This window comes from Chelmon rostratus, chromosome 11 (assembly GCF_017976325.1).
Source record: "Chelmon rostratus isolate fCheRos1 chromosome 11, fCheRos1.pri, whole genome shotgun sequence".
In the NCBI taxonomy this organism is placed as follows: domain Eukaryota; kingdom Metazoa; phylum Chordata; class Actinopteri; order Chaetodontiformes; family Chaetodontidae; genus Chelmon; species Chelmon rostratus.
This window is the reverse complement of record NC_055668.1, coordinates 18453754-18478335: the sequence shown is the minus strand read 5'-3', so window position 1 is coordinate 18478335 and position 24582 is coordinate 18453754. Positions and strand designations below refer to the sequence as shown.

At 40.8% G+C, this 24582-nt stretch overlaps 1 protein-coding gene across 1 annotated transcript in view; it reads left to right on the top strand.

Moving 5' to 3' along the window:
* Positions 1–24582, top strand: part of grid1a (glutamate receptor, ionotropic, delta 1a) — a 230263-nt gene that overhangs the window by 188232 nt on the left and 17449 nt on the right. Inside the window, exons 6-12 of the mRNA XM_041947768.1 lie at positions 1116–1289; positions 4075–4236; positions 5193–5312; positions 13704–13805; positions 15230–15427; positions 16840–17174; positions 22564–22698. Of these exons, the coding sequence (XP_041803702.1) occupies positions 1116–1289; positions 4075–4236; positions 5193–5312; positions 13704–13805; positions 15230–15427; positions 16840–17174; positions 22564–22698 (1226 nt within the window). The remainder of the gene's footprint in view (positions 1–1115; positions 1290–4074; positions 4237–5192; positions 5313–13703; positions 13806–15229; positions 15428–16839; positions 17175–22563; positions 22699–24582) is intronic.

Genomic DNA, 24582 nt, shown 5'->3' with positions numbered 1-24582 from the left:
GTAAGAGACCAGCCGCAACAACGGAGAGGTTGATGCAAAATGCAGAGGACAAAAGGTCTGATTAGGAAAATGGATTTTAAGCATGGGTTCAAACATGTGTGCTGCAGGATTATATCAACCCAGAGCTGCTTAACTTCTCACTCGGTCAGTAACCTCACAGCTTTATTGTCAGATAGTATATGAACCCTACGTTTCCCAAGAGACTCACTGTCTGCCTCAGCATTGACCACTGTCCAGCTCTGGAGACCAGCACTGTCTCATGAATATTGATCTGACTCTCGCAACAACCCCCAGAAGAGGGCCAAGGGTCACCTGCACAATTATATTGAAGGATCTGCTTGAAATATCCATTTATTTTTGTCAATTTAATATGAATAACAACATAAGCAGGTTCTCCTGGTAAAATTTGATGTATAAAAGTAAGAGTTGGTTAAAATGTTTCTGTCTACGTCTTTTGGCTTAAAAACTTGAACTCAGTTGATTCAAGGTATTAAATCGATCAACACTGGGACAAAAATGACCTGTGAATTTTTGGTGATCAGTGTTAATTTGCTCTGGGTGTATGCTCTCAAATTCTCAAAATCAAGTTGAGCACTCAGGTCGATAGTTTAAAGCCCAGCATCTATTGTCAGTTGTCCCAATTTTACTTGTTGGAATTATCCTTGCTTTAACTCTCTTTGTCCTGTCTCTAATTGCTCTGTAGTCCCCCCACGGTTCAAGGTTATATTTATTGTCCTACAAGTGGAAATTTATTATCTAGCAGGGGTTTACATAATAACAGAATACAAACGGACAACATCAACAATGATTTCCATAACCAGTACAGGGACATGGAAATTCATAGTACTACCATGTAAGAGTCCAAACTGTGACCAGGGCAGTGTAAGCATATCAATAGTACTTTGGATCAAAGAAACTATTGATATGCAGAAAAGCAATGAGCAGTCTGGCTGCATTCTTTGCAATGTGTCATCTGATATTTTAATGCAAACTCCTCTGAGGTTTTGTTTCTTATCCAAATTACCACTCAGAAAACTGCAACTTCACTTTACTAGATTAGAATAAATGAAGAGAGAGACCTGATAAACTTAAACTCCTCCTCTTTTCATCTTCAGGAGGTGAGTGATGCAGACATCATGGAGCTGGTTCACAGCTCGCTGGGGCGGATGACCATCATTCGTCAGATCTTCCCTTTGTGGAGAGACACCAACGTTCGCTGTATGAGGAACAATCATCGCATCTCCTCCCTGCTCTGTGACCCGCAGGAGGGCTATCTGCAGTCTCTGGAGGTAAGAGCCCCTTAAAGACTCCCTGTTGAAGCTCCTGAAATATGGACACTCACACTCACATCCCAGGAGTTATTTTTACTGGATAGATATGCATTAAAATATACGCAGTGATAGACAATCGATGCATACATGAGCCAGATATCTTTCAAGTGTCTGCAGCAGTTTATGAAAAAATACAGCTGAAATGTCAAAAAAGGCCACAATCCTTTAAATCATCTGGATTGACACCAAAAATGAATCCCTAGTCATGAAGTATTTGTCAGATATGAACCTAACTTACATATGTCACATTACATTTCAAAGAAAGAATCTCGTCTTTCATCCCAGACTCCCTTCCGAAAACATAATTAATATAATCATCTAACCAGGTGAGATCATCGAAAATAAAGAGCATTTTATAAAAAATGTGGACCTTAAATAATGCACTGAGCTATCAAACATGAAAGACATTGTCATTATTTTTTATGTTGACATACTGCTCTGAGTACAGGCATAAGGAAAAATATGCAGATATGTTTTGTTTTAACTGTGACAGATTTTGGCTTTTGGCTTTCCGATCGTCGCCTGCTGTAGGCTTGAACGGTGGCTGTTAAAGGTTGGAAGCTTCCTCCTTCACAGTAAACAGCGGCTGTGGTCAGTGTGAATTCAGCCGGTCACAATGGATTCCAATGGTGACAATTTTTCTAATCAGAAAATCGTGTCAGAACATCCAAAGGAAATTCTAAAACCACTCCAGGTCCTCCACTGCAAATGCTCAGCATGTTCCAAACAGTCACAAATTCACCAACACAAGCGACTTTCAGAGGGGAATATGAGCTTTGAGGACGGTGAAACAGTGTGATGGATGAGGCTGTATTGAGTATTTGACTAGTGGCAAGGTTGTTTTTCTTCCTTGTTTTTCATCCCTTTTGCTGTGAGTATTTATAGGACAGCAACTTTGTGGTTTAGAAGCAAACCAGTGTGTTTCATCCACTTTCTCCAGCAGCAAACAGGAGGGTGACTTGTTATCAGCTGGAGAACAGAACCATAAAACAAGCACGATTTGGTCTTTTTTCACTCTCGGTACAGTATGTGTGCTGTAAGGGGTTACGAGCTGCTTCCTGCTTGATCACACGCGGTTTTCACCGTTAAAGTAGTGACTGTATAGCATACGCATGCAGCCATGGTGGAAGACAGTATAGATAAGCATCTGCCCAGTGCCACATGGAGACAAATATTAACTGATTATGTATGCAACTGAATATAGATTAAGCTCCCTAGATAAGGTAATTATGAGGGACATGAGTGTCCATGAATATAAATGACTAGAGCTCAGTGTGACTGGGGAATAACTGGCAGAACAGAGTAGAATATTACTGTGAAAAAAATGTATGTTCAAAATTACTGAATATACCCAACTGTAGACGCCGAAAAACAATATTTTGTTTGTAAATAAACTAGTTTGTCAAAGGCTTCCATTGTCAAAAGTACTGTATGCAGCTAAACAGATTATGCTATTTGTATCAAGGATTTGTGAACCAGGAAGCCAAGCTTAGGTAAATTCAGACAATGAGGGCCATGTGCCCTTCAGCACTGTCACAGTTTTGTTATCTAACACAATGTCATGTCCTTTTTTGGGTCTTCATAGTCACCTTGATCACCCCCCCCCCACCACCGCTACTTGCTTTCTATAGTGAGATAAGAGCGCCTCCTTACACCTCTTAGACTTTTCTCTTGCTCAATCCATCTGGAGCACAATGGCTGTGTTCCCCGTGGCTCTATTGAAATTTTCATTTTCCTTTTCATCCATACTCCGGACAGATGGCAAAACCATGTGGTATGTGCACCCATAGTTTTCAATAATTCACGTGAACGAGGGTTAAATATCGGGTAATGGCAGTTAAAAGCATGCATCAGAATAGTTAAACAGTGAGAGAAATCGCAGAGCTTTCCTGTGCTAATCCCTTTCACAACCCGCCAGCTGTGCTGCAGCCTCAGACGTCCGGAGCCACTCGGCTTCTGACTGAGTGACCTTGAGGCAAGTGAACTTGACTCGTACGATGTCTTACCACGGAGAGTCTCAGACTGATGTTTAAAGGTGTCAGGAGCTGAATGCCAAGAGTGGCAGCTAGCATTGCTTCCATGGATCTTCTGCTGTGGGAGGATTTGACTTGACTTGCCTCGACCCAGAGGATCTATCAAATCGACTGTCACACCAAGACAGGAGGCAGTAGACATGAATCCTGACAGGGTGACTGCAGTTGGGGGGAGACAGATGGACAGAAATGAAATGATTGAACCAGAAATTATTTTTGCTTTGCAATTTCGGATCACACCACCGTACTCGATCATCGCTTTTACCTTTTGCCGCTGCTGTGTCGTGTATATCATGTCACCTGCTGCAGGAAGTGCAATCCCATGACTGTCAGCAAATCAACCTCAGTGCTTCACCAGAAAGTTTCTTTTCAAGTGTAAACACGTGTTAGAGTGAGGTTGCTGCTGGGTCTTCATGTCCACACCAAACAGCCGCCATAACATTAACTCCTCACAATGCTTTTCATTATCTATCCAAGTGAAGAGACAAGCTTTTATTCCCCACTGAGAATGTTTTTCACCAGACTGAAAGACAAGTGCTTTTGTGTCACTGCTCTGCTTCATTCACAAGGGATCACAATGGCACAGTGCCATATTTCTCGAGCCCTAAAAACTATTATTTGTTTGCTTTGTTGTATCCCAAGTTTGAGTTAGGCTCTGTGTTGCCCAGCACAAACAATAACAAATCCTTGTTTTCCCGTCCCCCTAACAGGTGTCCAACCTCTACCTGTACGACAGTGTTTTGATGCTGGCCAACGCCTTCTATAGGAAACTGGAGGACAGGAAGTGGCACAGCATGGCCAGCCTGAACTGCATGAGGAAGTCTACCAAGCCATGGAATGGAGGATGGTCAATGCTGGACACCATCCAGAAGGTATTTGAGTTTGAAGTTACCATTTATTTCTGCTCAGAAAAGTTGTTGCTTTGTATTGTTCTATTTTATAAGGAATGCCAAATGATAGCTTCTGCATTATTCTATCATTGATGATTATATAAATAGTTGTGTACAAACGATTAACATCCCAGGATTAATGCGTAGCATTAGCAAGTATAAAGGTGGTTTATACAGTCAAAACCTTCTTTAAGAATGTCCATTGAACTACCGTGATGCCTGCTGCAAACTCCCATCAGGTTCAAATTCAGTTATTTTTAAAATACCTTCAAGGGAGCTGATTATTAAATGTGATCTCAAGGTTTGGCTTTGGGATGGATTTGTGGCAGAATCTGGGCTTTGATCTCTTCATGCTTGTGTAACCCTCTCAGTTCTCTCATTGGAATTAGGCCGCATATCCTGGAAAGTGGCTTGATTTTATCCATTTCAATCTGATAATGGAATTTTTCATTGTTGCAGGGAGTCATACAGGTTTACTCTGAAGTGTGACATTAGATGACCAAGCAGTGCATGAAGAACAACGAAGAAGGGGTGTTCTCTTCATATTGTGGTGTTGGTGTCATTCAAACAAAGTTATAAACTTAAATTGATTTGATTCCTGTTACAGTTTGTACTTATTTCTCACCAACAAAACACCATTTGTCTGAAATGATCAAAATACTCTTAGAATAACCTCAAACTGGTACCTACAAACCTGAATGAATGACACAGTTGTGTGTGATTATGTGCATCACTTGGAAAATGCTTTGTCATCATTCTTGAAACAGCTACCAAAGGTCCAACTTTCCAAATTTCTTCATGTATGTACTAATTAATGCTTGCAGGCTATTTTCCTTTGCCTACACCTACAGAGCAGATACAGAAGTAAAACATCTAACCTACCTCTCCTGTGTGTTGACTCATACACAGTAAAGGTTTTCTGCCTGTTGTTGATACAGGGACGGATCAGTGGCCTGACGGGACTGATGGACTTCCGCGCTGAAGGCTCGAATTCCCATGTGCAATTTGAGATTCTTGGAACCAGCTACAGTGAGACATTTGGGAAAGATGTGAAACGGGTGAGTCCATAATATTTTATATGTTGATATCGTCTACTTGTCTGTAAAAGACACCTCACTTACTAAATGTCTAAATCTCGATGTTTTAACTAAAATTATATGGTGTAGCAAGTACAGTTCTCAATTATTGGCCAGTGTTTGTTTTTTTTTTTACCTTTGTCTCCCATAGATTCAGTACCAGTGGTCTATTTTTCTCAATAGTGTAATATATGCCCCAGCAGGGTGCCCCACCTTTCTCATTTCACAACTGCGCCATGTCCCCTGTTCTGGATTAGACCACAGACCAATCAGTCAGAGCTTCTGTATTGAACTTCATTGTAGAGGCATTTTGTTGGTAGATGTGATTTTGCATGGACTTACATACCTGCCCATTCTGTAGGTGGCAAAGAAACAGTAGGTGCTCTGAAGTCACTGATGAAGGTAGCTTTTCTAAGGCGTTGTCTCAGTATGACCACTTACTGTGTGAGAAGGGAAGTAAAAGTGAAAGAAATCCAAGAGATCTGTTAGAGTGTCTAATAGGAATCAATGCTGTATAGAAAGGCTTCCAACTGTCTATTGTTTTTACATGTTATTTTTTTCAAAGGCTGCTGGTTCTCAATCCTAATCCTTAGAATCCAGTCCTGCTGTTTTTTGTTTTTCCTTTCTTTTTCTGGGATGTCAGGTGAATGCAATTAAGTGAGAGTAGGTAAGATTGAAAATCAGCTGTTCTCTGATCCCTGAAAACCATGGTCACAAGGCTTGATAATGAGGTGTCAGGTATGAGGGTGCCCTCTACTGGAGTATAATCTTTCATTTTCACCGCACCGACCATTCTGTCTTGATCGTTAATGAATTGAGAGTTTAGTGTGTTCTTGCTATTACTTACCACTTTGCCTTTGACTGTTAGTCATAGTATGTTTGATCTGTGGTTATGTGTTGGGCATAGACATTTTACATGGTTAAAAAATAACAAGCAGGCTATATGAGCTGACTGTGAAAAAGGTGTCTAATCTTTGAGTGTTGCAGAGGTGAAGTGAGAGATTGAGAGCATTATTTGTGCACTCTTCACTTAGCTGTAATTTGTTTGTCGCTGTGGATGCCCTGATTCAGTCAGGGACTTCTTGCAGAATGAAGAGGAATTGAGTTTCTTGGCAATCTATGTAGAGCAGGACTGACCAGAAGCGGTAATGAAGATTTAATCACCACTCAGCCTAACTGAAATCATGAAGTCAATTCATCATAATGTGGCCATTAACATTAGCAAGGAAGAGACGCACTACTCGCAGGGCTGTGTGTTTACACAAACACACACACGAGCATGCATACACTTTCATGTCCACCAGCAGAGTCACACAGCATGAGGCACACAAACAGCGGAGCCCCAGCATACATTCACACACTAACATGTATTTTGCACTCTTTTTTGGAGCGAGCAGAGAACAGAGGCCAGGGAACACACTAACATGTGGGCGCTTGTATCTCAAAATCATTAGAGGCAGAAGGGGACAGCAAAGCCAGATAATAGGATGCCAAATGCATTCAGTGGTCTTGGTCATTACCTGGCATGTCTATCTGTGTGTCTGCCCACTACCTGGCAGAACCATTTACTATGAGAAAACACAAATTTGTGCACCTCTCCTCACTGTTTCTCTCTAAAAGGATGTTTATATTTCTATACACTTATGTTGCATTACATTACATTACATTATTACATGGTTTCCTCTGCAATGTGCTGTAATGTCATGTTACTTTGTGTTTTTTCAAATGGAGTGTCACCGTGATTGCGGGTGCTCCACCCCCCGACCCACATCCACCCCTCAAAGCCATCCTCATTATGTCCTCTTCTGTCTTTTATCTTTTCCTCTCATTTCATCTCCCATCCTCTCCTCTCCACTCTCTTCTTCCCTAATCCTTTCCCCCCATTTCTCAGCCATGGCTTCCTCCCTCTCCATCATCATTTATCTGCATTCAGTCCATTTTCTCCCCAGCCTGATGGTTCTTAGATGAGGCGTCTTTCTGGTTAGAAACTGTAATGAAGACTGAAATACTATTTCCTGGATGGCTACTGTGAGTTTTCTCCACCATCCAGTGCTGCTGCAGAGTGATCGATGCTGTTGTTGTTGTTTTGCTTTCCCAGTTTGCTCTTATTGATGTGTCAGCTCGTCTCTAAGCAGATATTGCTAATGACTTCCAGCTTACACGAAGCTCTTCGTCAAGAAAAGCCAGTTCATTTGAATGTAATTGTTCCTTCTTATTCAAGAGATAACTACTGCATGGTGCATGCAGTAGTTATCTCTGAAGTGTGTCCACAGTGAAAGTGTTGGCATTATTGTATAATTCAAAATCACGCTTTTGATCAGATTTGTATGCTTGATGTTGTCCATTGTCTGTGAAACTGACAGCTCCAAATTCTTCTCATTCAATTTTCCAGTTGAAAAACACATTAAAATTCATTCTTTCATAAAAATCCATTATACATTATATAGTAACACTCACATGCCATAATGGCATTTCTAAACTACCAATGCTGGGAATAATATATAGCATGGCTGCCTGGGACATGTCACCATGCCTTTAGCCTTAGAAATAGAAACAGCCTCAGGTTTAACAATAAAAAGAAATGTGTTGGCTCAGTCGCCTACAATGCAATGCAATGTTGTAAATTTAAAGGAGTCTGCAGTTGTTGTTGCTTATCACATATATCTTTCCATTTTCTCCCCTGTAGCCAAAATAGCTTTGTCATCAGCAGCCTAAATCTGGCACGACTGGTAACTAGATGCTCGCCAGATTTAAAGAATACCACACCACAATCAGCACAATTCCGGTTGCCAACACTGGCCCAAGGATAGCCTAAGTGCAGCTAACTGGGGCTGATTCTTACCCTTAATCAGCCCATAACCCCAAAACCTAGCCAGATTTGGCAGCCGGCTCACATTTGTTCCTCCAGTGCCCAAACAAATCCAACAATGCTGAGACTCGGTTGTAAATGGCTCCGTGGGTTAGATGATGTTGGATGACAGAATTTTCTTTTTGGCCATCGCCAACCCTTTAACCAGTAACAGTCGATGTATTATGGCAGTGGAGGTCACATGAGCTCCATGTGCCCTGTTGAATGCTACCAAACCACTGTCTTTCATAGCTGATGTATTTGTCCAATTTCTCAACCCTATTTCTGACTGGCTCATGAAGCAGAAAAGGCATTAAATAGTCTCTAAAGGGTGCTTCTCTCTCGCCAACAATAGATCTGCAGGGGGTTGATAGGGCTGTTCATCCAATGATTAATTTGCCAGGCACTGAGATTTCTAGCTTTTAGACGTGTCCTGGCTCATATAGGGTTTTGAAAGCTCCCCTGCCTGCTTGGATTTTCACCTGCAGGAAGAAAAAGAACATCGTTATGAGTATCAGCTATGAGTAGTAATACCACTAGTATTACACAAGCCAAAACAGCTAGCATGAAGGCAATCACAACTGTATTTTATAAATTTTCACCACAATAGTGTATTGGTACATTTTCACGAATTAGTTTTGATGGATCTGTGCTTAGATAATGCCCATCTCTTGTGATAATCAGGTTTACATATTTAATTGCACAAACCACTGTGGGCAGTACCAGGCAGTTGACAATCAGCATCAATAAAATTAACAAACTGCTTAAAGCTCCTATAACGTAAGTTTGGGAAACTGTATTAGACTAGTCAAGTTCTTTTGCCATAGATAAGTAATACTGTTATACTGTATGATGAACTGTAATTGTGTGCAAATTGCCTTTTCTCACAAGAGTCTGCATTAAAAGGAAAGCATTAAACTGGCAGCACCACTTATCGTTGTTCTTACTGCCACACTGGCAAAAGTAAAGCCTCTTGAGAGTCTCAAATAATTGGATGAAAAGTGGATGATATTCCTGCACATCCCTTAATTTATTCTCTCTCATGTGCTTCAATCCATCATAAAAACAATATCGAACAAATGTTGCCAACCTTATAGCCATCCAGTTCATTGATATGCACAGCACCTACAGGACCTCGCTCTTTGTTGCTCTCACTCAAGTTCGCCTCCTTCTCACTGTCATATTTTTACATTTAAGGAACGGTTCACCTCAAATCATGACAGCAATCATGACCCGGTTAGTCAAGATACTCTATGGACCCCTTTGTGAGCAGTTTCATGTAGGAACTAGTTTCTTTCTGCCGAACTACACCCGCCAACCGTATCGCTGCACAGAAAGAAGTGTGCATCTCCTGCGTGCATCCTTCTCGGCTGAACTGTAACGCAGTCTTTTTAAGCAACGTCCCAATTTATGCTGAAGAGAGGATAGAGGATAATGCTGCCTGCTGTAGAGTGCATTGACCTAACTGTAAGTCTTTTATCTAAAGAAGGGGGAGACAAAAATTCGGCACAAAAGCTACGCTTAAGAAACACATACAGTACATAAATACGGGAATGAAGGAAAACAGGAAAAAATGTGATCACTGATAGCTTTCATTTTCATGGTAGACTTTTCTTATCATGTTCACTACGAGTGATTTCATTTTGATATAGGAAATGAACTCACTTCATCTAATTTCTTCATATTTCTGCTAAATTTCTTCATATTTCTACTAAATTTTTCAGACCTTTACTCTGTATTTCTGAGTGAGTAAAGCAAGTGATAGACTGGCGCCATGTCGGCCCACCTCATCCTTAGTGTATCAGGACAGATAAGATGTCTCCTGTCTTGACTAATTTAAATGGCTGCCTTATTTTTTGCTGTGTTACGAATGATTAGCGATAACAAGATGTCATAAGATAAGATGAAGGACACAAACATGGAACACAAAAATAAACATGTAAGAAAACATGTACTGTATGCAGTACAGACACCGTGCTATCACATGGATGTACACATATATGCATAATAATTAAAGACATGTATACAGCACATGTAGTTAGAACAGTAGGTTCAGTAGGCAGTAAACAACGCAGACGGGTAGAATGTGACATTTTCATCACACATTTGCACACACAGGCATGCACAATTCTGTCAGTCCAATCGGTGAGTCACACAAAGGAGTGTGGATCAATAATGAGCTCGGTAGCATGATGGGCTTGTCGATATGTAAGCACCTGTCAGACTACAAGGGAAAAGGAGACGCAGAATAGAGAGACTAGCTCAAACTATGGTTCCACGTCCAGAATGATGCAGTTTAAACTGTGCCATGAAAGAGAACCGAGTGCTCTCTATAAGATTTTTAGGAGCCACTGCAATTGAGACAGTTATGGCACTATGAATCCAGGGCTATTTGACTTCCATCCCTTTTGTCGTCTTCAAGTGGTCATTGGCATTTACTCAGCCCCATTACAGATGATTATTTTATGGTATTGAGCATCATAAGCATTAACTAAACAGCGGGCCAGTTATTGGTGTGACTTTTTAAGCAGGATATTCCACAGCCTCATTATCTCGATTCTCCATCCTGCCAGTAGGATGAAAACAAAGCATATACCTAAAGTTATAGAAACTCTCACATTCAGTAAGTACACTCTTAATGACTGATTGCTATGCATATTTAGAGTAAGACTGTCTAAAACCTAAATCCTCAATGAGCTGTGGCCTCAAAGAAGAAAGCAGAAAAAATGGTAGAAGAGCCTTTTTTAAGAGATTTCATGCCAAGCAACAAAAACCTTTTTTTTTCTTTCATGTATTGTTTAAAATATTTTTTTATCGTACTTTCCTCCCATCAGAAGTGTGCATGTGTCAGTGACATGTCCTTGAAAATCTCAAATCACATGTTTTGGTATGTTTGTTTGCTGTGGTTTGTCAGCAGAAGATGCCTGTGTAATGTGTTAACATTTGACAGCAAAGCAATTATTCATCCACAAATGACATTTTCAAAGCTGGTAATCAAATATCACAGTGTCTGCAGTGAAGTGTGACTCGTTCATATGCAGGTGGTGTGGCTTTGCTGTATGTATTGTTTGTGACCTTCCCAGTGACGTGTTGGTGTGCAAAGCTCTGTGAAGTAGAAGTGTTCCTCTTAAGGGTTCTTCAGTTTACAGAGCAGAGATTGCTCAGTGTTTTTCACCGAGGACGAAGCTGCTCATGGAGAAAATAGTCCCCTGTGAAGCAAGCAACGCAGACTGACATTTTGCCCCATCACACACACACACAGGCTGGACAGTCGCACACATCCACATACACAGATGAACAAGTACCGTTACAACGAAGGTGTGCAGTACTTGCCTAAATTGTACTAATTACCCACATATGGCTCAAGATCTACTGAAAACAATCACATTTTTCTGAGCAAAGTGCAGTACAGCAGACGCATGTAAATCCATACTTCATAACCCCTTATTGTGTTTACAGTGAACAGCTCCATGAACATCTGATCTCCATATTGTTTACGTGCACACAGCGCTGAGATAAAGAAATCCCCATACAGGATTTCATGAGATCATCAAACATGATTCAGGAGCAGCGTGCAGTGAAGCTATTCAAAGAAATGCAGCGTAACTGAGAGAGTTTTTGGAGAGTCACATGCTGTGCAAATGGTTTGTGAAGAACAAAAGATTTAACCAATAATGAAATATTCTTCTGAAGTTTTTGCAGGCCTCTTTCATTGCCTCACATGCTTTCATTCACAGTTGAAAGCCTTTGTTGCTGCTGTCTGTATCTGTAGTAATTGTTGTTTTCTCCTGATTATATAATTGCTTGTCTTTGCAAATGGTGTCAGTGACAGTGATTTATGTTTGTTCATTTCATTTTCTTATCAATCTTGACTGGTAGCCAAACGGAACATCACAAGAATTCAAAATTCCCATTTTTTAAATATGTAAGGACAATATGCTTGTTTTTTTTTTTTTTGTTTTTTTTTGTCGGCTCTGATATTTCCAGGCCCCAAACCCAGCTGCCTATGTCCAATCAGTAAAAGCGTAAAGGAGCCTCAATATTTCATGACACTGGAGTTCAAAGTTAAGTGCAGGACTTATGATGAAAACTTGAAGCTTAAAAATATCCCTACTCCTGTTCACAGTTTGATCTCTGGTACCTTTTTTTGACTTAATATTGAATGAAATGTCCAGAGCCATCCTCTCAAGGGCCAGCAGTCTTTCAGTATTTTGTATAAACCTTCCCTCACTGTTGGAAGTGAGTCATGTAAGCCGCCTATTAAGATTCAGCTGGATGTAATTGTGCCAGAATGAGACACGTGTGCAGTTTCTCCCAGTCAGAATGACCTAGTTTGAAGTCAAGCTGACGTCTTCACAGACATAACATGTATACAGATTAATAAGTGTTCAAAAATATTGAATAAATGGATGTATTCAAATTAAGCTGTCATGTTTAGCGAACTGAATTTTATAGAAATGGTAACAACATGTAATTGCAATACATCCTGCTGATCAGAAAACCACAAAGATCTAAAATGCAAAGCTAGGACAAAAAGATGAGACAAAATAAGACTGTTAATCGCCTGCTGGGGAAATTACGGTGTTACAGGCAGCAAGCAATAGTAGCAGGAATAATAAGAGAATAAAAAAATACAAAATAAAAAACTAGACTATATATATGTACATTTTATACAAAAAGACTATTAGAAAAATATTACCAGTGAACAAATTAGACCGAACAGATTTAGACAAAAACAAAACATGCATGCAATCACATGGACATGTTCAATGAAGTAATTTAACAAAACAACAGAATGCAGTTGGCCTGCCTTCAAAAGCTTACTGCTAATCTCATTGTGGTGGAGTACAGTGTGTTTCTGTGGGAAAGGTATCTCAATGGGGCACGTGTGCAGGCTGACAGGTGCTGTGGCCAAAAAGGCCTGTTGTTTGGCCCTGGGCCACCATTCTTGTCCTGTCAGCTCAAATCTCATAGACTCCTCCAAATGATGTGTCAGATCCTCGAGAATCCTTGTCCGGCTAGCAGCACTGATTAAGAATTGAACAAACATCAGCTTCACAACTTGAGACATAGCTCAAAACGTTGACAGTGTGGAATGAGAGTTTTAAAGATGCGAGAGAGTTTAGATACAAGAGACAAACTCAAACTGATGTGTCTGAAATTTTGGTTTTTATTCTGCAGTTTTTGTATGATCTACTTGAAGTCCTAATTATTTATGTTGTACTTCTGCTCGTCCCTTTCCTTCTTGTCACCATCCTCATCATCACCTCCATGTGTATGATTACAGGCAAAGTATAGATATAGATTAATGGGAGATGATCGTTGTCTTGGTAACCAGCTCAGATGTTAATGTAAACACTGGCAACTCGGTGTTGAGTGTCACCGCAAACTGAGTCACAAAATGGCAGATAGGACGGTGACTTTGTTATCCTGCTAATTAATCATGTGGTAATCATGAGACCTGCTCCTTTTTTCCATTTTTATCTCTTTTCCTCATATATCTGATTTTTCTTTCTTCCCATTAGCTGGCGTCTTGGGACTCCACTCGTGGTTTGAATGGTAGCCTGAGGGAGAACCGGATAGAGAGCGGGATGCAGGGTGTGACGCTCAAGATTGTAACATTACTGGTAAGTTGTGGGAGTACAGTGAATCTATTAACACTCGACCTGAGTAGGCTAATATCTGGGTAGGAAAACAAACACCGCAGTATAGAAGCAAACACATCAACACATTAATGAAGTTGTTCCTCACGCCCACAGATTAAGCAAGTGTTTCTCTGTGAAATACACACTTCAACACACATAATACATACATACACCATAAAAGAAGCAAAAACAAATGAACTTTGAATAATAGTACTTAGGCTCAGCTTTCCCGTTATAAGATCAGATGTGATAAAGAACAACAGGGAGATGAGGTGCCCACCTGCACAACCTGCCAGAAGAAGGTGTCTGACCCACAGACCAGCACCTCCAACTTGCACCCCCCATTCTGTAACCACCATCCAGCTCTGTTTGCCGAACAGTTTCATTTTCACTAAAAAAAGATTTGTGTCCTATCTGTGATGCAGAAAAAGATCCACGTCTGTTTTAGTGCCATTTTAAGAGTTTTTGATGATTATCGTGATTTGTAAGCAATTATTTTGACCAGGATAATCGTGACATGAAATTTTCATGTCATCTCACGCCTACAGGGTTCAGTGAGCTGTTATCACAGGATCTCGTTTGGTCACACTTACTTAGAAGATGAACTTAAGGTCTTCTTCATCTTGTGAATCTAGAGGAACAGAAGGACGGTAAAAATCAACCCTACGTTGCAGCAGCTGTTCAGCGACTAACTTAAGCAGTCCTAGCAGCTAAAGTCTCTCCCCTCCTCCTCTCCGGTCACTTCTCCTCCCCCTCTCTTCCCTTTTCCTCTTCTTCACACATGATTTACCTTCACCATATTTATTCACATAAGTTCTACTCAGCTCTCCCCTGGCAGTGTCACTTAATCAAGTCATTTGCCTCTGCCTACTTTAACACCCCTTCCTCTCTTCTCCGTCCCTCTCTTCCTATCTTCTTCGGCTCTCTTTACTTCTCCTTCACCCATTTAATTCTACCCTGACACTTTCAACCCATAAAGAAAAACCACGGTGGGCTGCAATAAATTTAAAATGGCAATTTCCACGTTGATGAACCATAGCAGTTTCCATGGCGCCATGTGTTACAGGTCAACAGTTGCTGAGGAAACTATTTTATTAAGATGGAGTTTAACTTGGATCACCTTAGAAGCTATTCATAAAGGTGTCACCCCAAAGTTCTTTAGATGACTAAATGTGCCCTCACCTCAGTCACCAATCTGACCCCGAGAAGATTATGGTGCATCTCGATAAATGGCGTCCTTGTGATTAAGTACTTATACTCCTCACTCCAGTTTGAGGAGACTTCGAGGATAAATTGTGGGCTTCGATGTAGAATCCACACACATTCCGATTTCTCTGCATTATCATTGTCAGTGATGTCTTATCCAAAAACTCCTTTAACCAGCAGTGCCATATTCATTCAAACAGGAAGAGCCTTTTGTGATGGTGGCGGAGAATATTCTGGGTCAACCCAAGAGATACAAAGGTTTCTCTATTGATGTCCTGGATGCCCTGGCCAAGATCCTGGGCTTCAAGTATGACATCTACCAAGTCGGGGACGGGAAGTACGGCTCGGTTCTCCCTAATGGATCCTGGAATGGCATGATTGGAGAACTCATTGGCAAGGTTGGTGTGTTTACTTTTTTTTAATCTCAGTCAATCATTGTCCAGATTTCACTCCAAATTTTTTTTTTTTTTTTCTGGGATTCAGGCCACATTGTCTTGTTTTGAACTGGGAGCCCAATTATAAGGCTCAGTAAAGTGGAAAAGATTAGAAAAATACTGTATGGGCCAGCAGCCTCTATCTGCAAATCAGTTTTCTCCAGTGGATGATATCACAGATTGATTGAACTGGGTGTGATTTTGGCTTTTTGGAGGAACACGGATAAAGTTTGAGAACTTTACAAAAGCCATAACGATGGCCCATGTTTCTGTTCATGTTTTTCACAGGCACTCTCAACCTACAATCTTTATACTGCTGTTTATCAGAGGGAGCTGTGCGATTGAACAATTAGAGTGAACAACGTGGTATTAAACACAAGAGTCCCAATGTGATTACTGCCTCTCTTTCCAGCATGTGTTTACTGAAATTACTGGAAGCAACTGATGTTTTCTGTTGGATAGAAACTGACTTTACACTTGATTAAACACAAGTTATGTTTCCTCAGACAAGCCACATTACATTTACTGATGATTGATCATCCTGTTTTTTCAACATAAAAAAGCAAGATAATGCAGAGTGGAAATATTCTTCCAACCTTATGAAGGCCTAATGATCTCCCTGGTTATTACAACCCAGATTCCAAAAAAGTTGGGGCATCAAAGTTAGCAGTGTTCTGGGTAGATGACAGAATAGTTCTGTGAGGCAAGGCAAAGTTTGGTCTAATAATGATGAAAGATCACTGTGTCAGAAAATGAAAAGGATTTCCTCCTGCTGAGAGCATGAAGATGCACAACGAAATATCTGTCTGAGTGGGTAGTCAAGAAATATGTGCATTTTAAAATTGAAATTGTGTTCTGATGGCGGTTGTTGAGGAAAAGCATTAGTGTTACCAAAACCAACTGGTTTCTTCTTTTTGGGAATGAAAGGGTGCACACCAAATTCCTTTCCAATTTTACAAATTTACTTTTATAGATACACCAGAGACACAGTGGCCTGATGGCTTCTCTAGAGAAACAGATACTGGGTTTTCACAGTAAAGGACTGTTCCTGTTAGATGTGTAAATGAAGTGTGATAGAAGCTCTGTTGAAAACTGAAAAGTTAGAAGGGTCACAGGGTCAAATTTCTTTCTCTAGGGAGTATTTGAAATCAGACACAAGTTTTCATATTCTTGTCAAAGACAAAACAAACCAACCCAACTTCCAAAATAGTGAAAAAACATAAAAAAAATTAATGGAGGCTACATACTGAATGCTGGATTCTCTTTCAAAATCTAACGACATATAAGAGTCTTAAACACATCCTGTTATTTTAAATAGAAATGTTATAAAGTTACTAAAATGAGAGCATACTGTATGACTCCCCTTCCATCCACAGCGAGCTGACTTGGCCATATCAGCCATCACCATCACCCCAGAGCGCGAGAGCGTGGTGGATTTCAGCAAGCGCTACCTGGACTATTCAGTGGGAATCCTGATGCGCAAGTCCGAGGAAAAGATCAACATTTTCTCTTTGCTGGCACCATTTGACCTGGCAGTGTGGGCGTGCATCGCTGCAGCCATCCCTGTGGTGGGCATCATGATCTTCCTACTCCGGCGCATCCAGGCAGTGCGCTGCCAGAGCAATGCAGGAGGCCATCCGCCACCTTCTGTCTCCACTTCGCTTCAGAGCGCCATCTGGATTGTCTACGGTGCTTTTGTGCAACAAGGTGGGTAATATGGTTTGAGTCTGGCCTTCACAAACATGCAAAGACAGCTGTTGGAGGTCATGTGTTTGTCATATATCGGGGGGGGCAATGCTAGGCAGTTTTCCAATCTACCAAACCATTAACCAAACTTACCAGTGTTTTACACTTTTCTGCTTGCCGGTGTGTTATTCGATAAAGTCAGTGCTAAATAAATGAAAACCTGCCTGCCCCTGGTCTTCAGTGATACATCGTTGGATACCAAGTACCACCCACGTTGTTCTTAAATGCAAAAACCATAAACAAACAAAAGGGTATGGGAAGAAAAACATTGAAAACTGCAAACTGCAAAGAATTAAGGACAGAGGATTAAAAAAAAGTCCAATCAATGGAAATGCATATGTGGATGTCAGTATACAAATGCTGATTCAGTCGTGTGTCGGTTCAGGCACAACGCCCACCCTAGCATTTTCTAAAGGTGCCCTTGTCAAGGAGAACGTCCCATCTTTAGGTCTGGTGGAGATCCAGGAATGTCAGGTTTCGATAAATGACTACTTCAGCAACTGATGTTAAAGCCTGAACTGCATCTATCAAAGTCTGGCATGCTGCCTTTGAGCCTTTTTTAACCCAGCACCCACTATATTTCAAGAGAAGCTACATTTCACATCTTTTCTCTGCCTCCCTTTTTTCATTCCTTGTTTCTGGCTCGCATTCCAGCATCAGCCATCTTTTGTTTCAGTCAAGTGGATCACATTATTTCTTGGGATGATGTAGGTCACTTTGATATGGATCTGACTGCTGATGCATAGTGCGCCATTATCAGAGAGCATAAACTTGGCATCCGTATTCCCCCAGTGATTTCATGATAATATACCAACACTTGGCTGCGTTTTGTTGTGTGTTCAATGCTGATTAAACTATTCACCCACGGAAAAACTGACTTTCCTCACTGCCTTTTTCACACAGGGACTGCCCTTCTTCTGTTCCATAACGAGGTCAGGGAGAGGTAGGACATAATCTGAAACTGTCGAGGAGAACTGATGAAAATAACACTTTTTGGTGGTGGCACAACAGAGTAAACAAATAAGAGTAAACAAATAAGACCAGTTGTCAGGTAAAAAGGCAAGTCTGTGAAAATATGTCTTAAGACAGGATTTTAAAGCAGGCCTAAACCAGCCAATCGAAGAGTCCTTTTTGGACAGTAAGGAGTTAAGAGTTCACTGATGTGCGCTGGGACCAGACTCTGTGGAGCCTTGTAAGTCATGAGGGAGATTTTAAAACGGATTAGAAAAGAAATAGGTAACCAGTGCAAGGAGGCTAAAACTGGGGTGATGTGAGGAAGTTGAGCTACCTCTCTGGCACAGAGGCAGGTAAGCAAGGGGTCACAATAGGCTAGGCGTGGGAAAATATAAAAGCGTGATTAATTTTCTCTGTGTTGCCAAGAGATAAAATTGCTCTGATCTTGAAAATATTCCTGAGTTGGAGAAATCATGATTGCACTTTTTTGTGTGTCTTTTGTGAGATATAACAGTGTATAGTCTGCATAACAGATGTTATGGTGATGAATGATATGACCTTGTGGTCGTATAGAGAGAGAACAGAACTGGTCCAAGAATTGAACCTTGAGGTATGCCACATGTTGTCTGCGCATCTGAAGGGATGAATGACTCAATTGAGGCATAACATTTTCTCAGATAGGAGAACCACTCCAGGGCTGCTTCAGAAATGTCAACCCAATCCTTAAGTATATTAATTAGCATAGCATGATAGTGTTGAAAGCTGTGACAAGGTCACGCAGCACCAGTACAGAGCAGTGGCCAGAGTCTGTGACCATTAATAAGTCATTTGTAACCCCTTAGAGGACCTTTATCTAAAATGTTGTTATAAAGAGCTTCCAGATGTTGTTCTGAAACTGGATTCTCAAGAATTTTGGAAATGAACAGGAAGGGAAGTTTTTAAATCTGTTTTTAAAACTGATAGATCAAGGCCAGGTCCTTTTAGCAGAGGCTGAATACAGGCTATTTTAAAATAATCTGGGACACATACAGAGCAAAGGGAGCTGTTTAAAATTTGGGGCAGACGAGGGTCTATTTTCCCCATCACTTCTCTGAACAATTTAGCTGGAACAATATCCAGATGAATGGATGACGGTTGCATGTGGGACACAGTGTCCACAGTTTCCATATCAGCTGGCCGTAAGCTATCTAGCAAATGAGGACGTGGACATGGAACAATCATGGGAGAAGTTGGAAGGCGATGTCTGCTCGAATTTGGTGAATTTTGTTGAGAAAAAAGGAGAGAAATTTCTCACAGTCAGCAGCAGATGAAGCAGTGGGACGAGTGGTGGGAGCTTTGACAAGCCGATTAATGGTTATAAATAAAAATGTGGAATTGTGCTGATTAGTGGTTATTAACTCTGAAACATTGGTATTGTGCCTCTTTTACTTTTTGATTGTAGATGATTGTAGGTGCAGGTAATGGACTTGGAGTTTCTTGTCCTCTATTTGCGTTCTGTTAACCTGCATGCTTTTTTAAGGTTTGGATTTCTTCATTGATAAATGGGAAAGAATTGACAAAATTTTTTGATGTAGTGTTAAGTAGGTCAACAGGGTCCATTTGATTTTGTTTTCCTAGCAGTTTGTTTTTATATCTGACAAGAGCGGTGTTCTTACAGTCATTTACTACAGTCTGCAACACACTGGTGGTCAGAGATGGTAAGACATGATTTAAGTCTAAAGCACGAACAATGTCACTATGAGTTGGACCTGAACCTTATTAAAGGACTTAACTGCAGTGTCAGCTAAATGTCGGCTGTAATGGATTACTCCTAGGTGGATTACATTTTGGATAACTTCAGGTTTTGGTGGTTAACAGGCCTTGTGTTTCTTTGAAAGCACCTTGACCTGCTCACAGTGGGAATCCCTCGAGGGGAGTGCCTAATGTATATACAGCCAATCCACAGTTAGTCTAAAAACTTGTTGAGCATAGGTTGTAGCAGACAGAAGAAGCTGAATTTTATGACCAGTGTTGTGGTCAGACATGTGGCTGCTCACATGCGCGTGCCCAGGCTGTTGGGGTGAAGACCATCCCTCCTAAAGACTGATTGGTGGTTCAAGAAGAGATGAAAAGCATTGTTAAAATGTATGTCATATAACAGACAGGTGGACTGCAGCCAGGTGTGGAGACTTAGAATCCTGCTAAATCATTCACCCCCTCCAAGAGGGAGAATTAGAAAAGAGGTGAAGGCAAGTTTGCTGCTGGCTTTAAGTGTATCTGATCTGATCTTATAAAGAACACCTGGGATCAGCTCTACAATATCCAGAAGGTTGGTGCCAGGCTGAGTTTCTCTTTACATTTCTCATAATGGAGTCGCCAATAATGAATGTTGATGGTGGAGATGGGGAAGGGCCGGTTGACATTAGACAGAGAGGCGAAGGGGGTCAACTCTGGGATGAAGTAGCAGGCCGAGGGAGGCCTCCATAACTTGGTCAGACTTTAGTGGTACTTGCCGTTAAACACACCAGGACGAGCCAAGGGTCCAGGCAGAGTTTGCAGTGGTAATGCCGGACGCTGTAAATCATCCGATGACACAAGTGACGGAGAATGACACTGACCTGCCATGGGGGGGGGGGTTTGATGATCCAAGATATTGAATCTGAATGTCTCAAAGAGTTTAATCAGTTTGTTTCAAAGACGGAAGAGACTGCACCACAGTCGAGGGTAAGTTCCAGTAAGTTCCAGTTTCGAGATGCACATTTCACATTCAATGACCTTAACAAATCAGTCAAAGCCATATGCAATAAAAGTGACTGATGCTGGAGTGCTTTGCATCTGACAAGGCCTTCGTTTTTTGTTTTTTTTTTTCTCCCCAAGCTGTCCTAAGGGCGCAGCCGTGTTGATTGTGACACTTTCAGACAAATATGTTTTCATTACATTTCACACTCCCGAATCTTTCAGATGACATTTCTATGGCTATACTCTTCAAAATTAGAATGTGTGCTGACATTTTTCTCATGCACCTCATAAGCTGTTGGATATTTGGAGAGAAAGAGTCAGTATGACAGAGAAAAAGTGAAGATAGAAAAGCTAATGTTACGAACTAGTCTTTTCCCCTCAAAGAAAACTAGAAAGGGCAAATGATTAAAGACACGAAGGAAGGAGCGTTAAAAAGACAGGAGGAATATGAATATAAATGAGTGCTACACACTTTGAAAAAACTGGATTGGGATGTGTAATGGAATATTAAAGTGCAAGTAACATTTCAGAGTAGATGATTTTGAATACACTAAGCTCTTGGGAGAATAAGTGATGAGAATGTACAGTAATTACACAGAATCATCACATGTATACAGTCGAATATCTCTAGTGTGACATGCAAATATAAAGTGAGAAGATTACTGCTTACAGCAGCTTTAGAACAAAATGGTGGGTAATTTAACAGCATGCAAATTTAAAACTGAGTTTCAGTAAAAGACTGTCCAGTAATCACGATCCCACTTAACATTTGAAGAATAAGAATTTCGATTTCCTTGGGCATATTTACAAAGCTAGAGAAAAGAAAAGGGATGATGACATGACAAGGCAATACAGAGAAACAACGTGAACCAAAATATTAAAAATACAGAAATACAGATGAGGTTATGTAATTATCAGGAGGTTCCCAATTAAATTGTGTGTGCTTGTGTGTATGGGAGTTGTGAGTGTAGGGTTATAGAGGGGAAGAGGAGGTAAAATAAAGTGAAATACAAATACAAATAAAACTCAAGAAGATCAGTCGTGCCCAAGTCAGGACGGGTCTGGACATCTGGGTGAAGCCACAGTTTTATCTGCTTATCCACAATATGATTTGTACTTGATTTGATCCATTCATGTCTCTGTTCTGGCTTTATTTCATGTTTTCCTTTTAGTTTTCTCCATGCTGTCTTTGCGTGACAAAGTGACTATATCATACCAGAACACATCGGTTCACTTTCCAAAAGTACAATAGGTGTTGGTGTCTGTTTTCTCATCAAGTTGACTTATCTCCCAAAAGTTCGTTTGAAATCCAGGAAATAATTAAAGTCACTAAAAAAACAAGCTATTAAGATAAACAGCCGTTATTTTCTTGGCTCTCTCGAAATATAAAACCAATTAAATACAGTCGGTCATGAGACCCTGGTAATAATAAAGCAGTACGCCCACACATTTTGCCAACCATCAATTTTACTCACTCTTTCCTCCATCAGATGTATGAGATCTAAAACTGTTGCTGAAATGATACTGCAATGCATATTATACTTTGGTATTTACACTAGATTTGGAATAAGCCAGCTGCATCAGATTTTGTGTAATATTAAGTACAGCACACAGTAAAGATGGTGATGTGTGCCTCTGTGTGCAGTTTTTACATGTGTTTATACCTGCGCCTCCACAGGCAGTGACTCCATCCTGGGATCGGTGGCTCTGCGTATCGTCATGGGCAGCTGGTGGCTCTTCACCCTCATTGTGTGTTCGTCCTACACGGCAAACCTGGCAGCCTACCTCACCGTGTCACGCATGGACAATGCTGTCCGGTAAGGCACAATACCCCCATGTAACATTTTCTATGACATTGTTCTAACTCAGTCAAATGCACTTGATTCTCTTCTTGTTGAACCTCAACACAACAGGGGATTTACTGTGTACACCTACAGTAACGGTTAATGGAGGAATAATTGAGGTGCATTTATTCTGGGGTGTTTTACCTTGAATGTCAATAGAACAGCAGTTGATCTTGAAATGCGTTACCTGTCTTTAATGTTATGACTGTGAATAGTACATTCTGTAAACAAATGACACTGTTAAATATTAAGGATGTCCAGATTTAGTTTTTTTTGGTGCCGATCCAAAACCTTTAATACCTAAATTACCTAAATCTTGATTAAATATGTATCTGACACTGTGAAATATCAGATGTGGCCTTGTAAATTTGATACATCTTACTTTTCACAAGGTAAGTACTGAAGGTCCTGTTCAAAACTATTAAGCTGATAAGCCTCAATTATTGTAATGATAATAAGGGAAGCTTAACTGAAGGAATGCGACTCCTGAAATTGACCTGAAGCCATCTGTTAGACAGTAAAGGTATCACTCTGTAGGAGTTGTTGGAAGAGCTCGGATGAGGTTAATGTTTTGTACACTCAGCTTTGAGAAAAAGAGAGGAGAAAATAATGGATTTGTTACTGTTGCAGTGAATTTTGCCAGCCCGGGTGTCAGAACAGAGTCACTCACAGGTTCAACCAAACCATTTTTCACATTAATGCACTTTAATTTTCATTCTGCTATGCAGCAAATTTCTCGCAGTGTAGAGCCCAGCTGTAAGAGGAAGATGATCCTCCTTATTGTCACATACAATTACACTTAGTACAGCTTAGTGAAATTTGTCCTCAGCATTTTAACCCATCCCCTGAGGAGCAGTGGGCAGCCTCCAGCAGGAGAATTGACTTCAGATACATATACACGCAAGATATACGTAAGCACAGGGAGAACATGCAAACTGCTCACAGAAAGGAGCCACCCCTGTAACATTAAGATAGCAGAACCAGACATATTATCTGCTTCACTTGACGCATTCTTCTCCTTGATTAAACCTGCTGCCTACATTACCCACAATGCAACCCAAATGCCAACAGTTCAGTCAGAGAATCGGGTGTGCTATGCCACTAGCATCTAATGTAGTCTCGAGCCGCTAGCCTCAAGCACAGATGAGGAGCAGGCTTGTAGTGTTCAGCCCCAGCTGACGCTGACTCTAGTGATATCACTTAAAGCAGCTCATCAGATTCCTCACAGCTCCCTCTGGAGCCACGGAAAAGACTTTTTCACATATCCAGCAGCACTAAGACCTGCAAACATGCTTTGATGTGTAAAATCGATGGAATTCTGCTTTAAAGCTTCTGCATGCTTCCGTGTAGCCATTCTGTGCATCAACCTTGAATGAATGCGTGTATGTCTCTTGATATCCACTATAGCCAGGTCTTTGTTTGGTGGAAACACATACAGGTGTTTGTTTATGTCACAGTTTTCTTGAGGTAGCATACAGTGTATTTTTCCATATTTTAACTACATGTGTGAGCATTTCTTATCATCTGCAGTTTGGCAGAGAGTGTTTGGTCTGTCTGGTTGTCTGTAATTTTTGACCTGCTGACTAACAACTTGCCTGTCCTCAGTCCAAATGCTATTTGTCAGTGAATCCAATTTGGCGTGCCGACTCCCCAAAGAATGGGCAGAGAGGCTTTTGATTGCATTGGGTCCGTCTCCTTTTGAACAATTAGCCACATGTGGACATGCGAGGAGAGGGAGGGAATGCTAAACAGCACACACACACACACACCTGAAGAGACCTTCACAGGTGTGTGTGTGTTTGTTTATATATGGCAATTGCTAATTACAGTGACATTAATCTTTCTCGTATTACATTT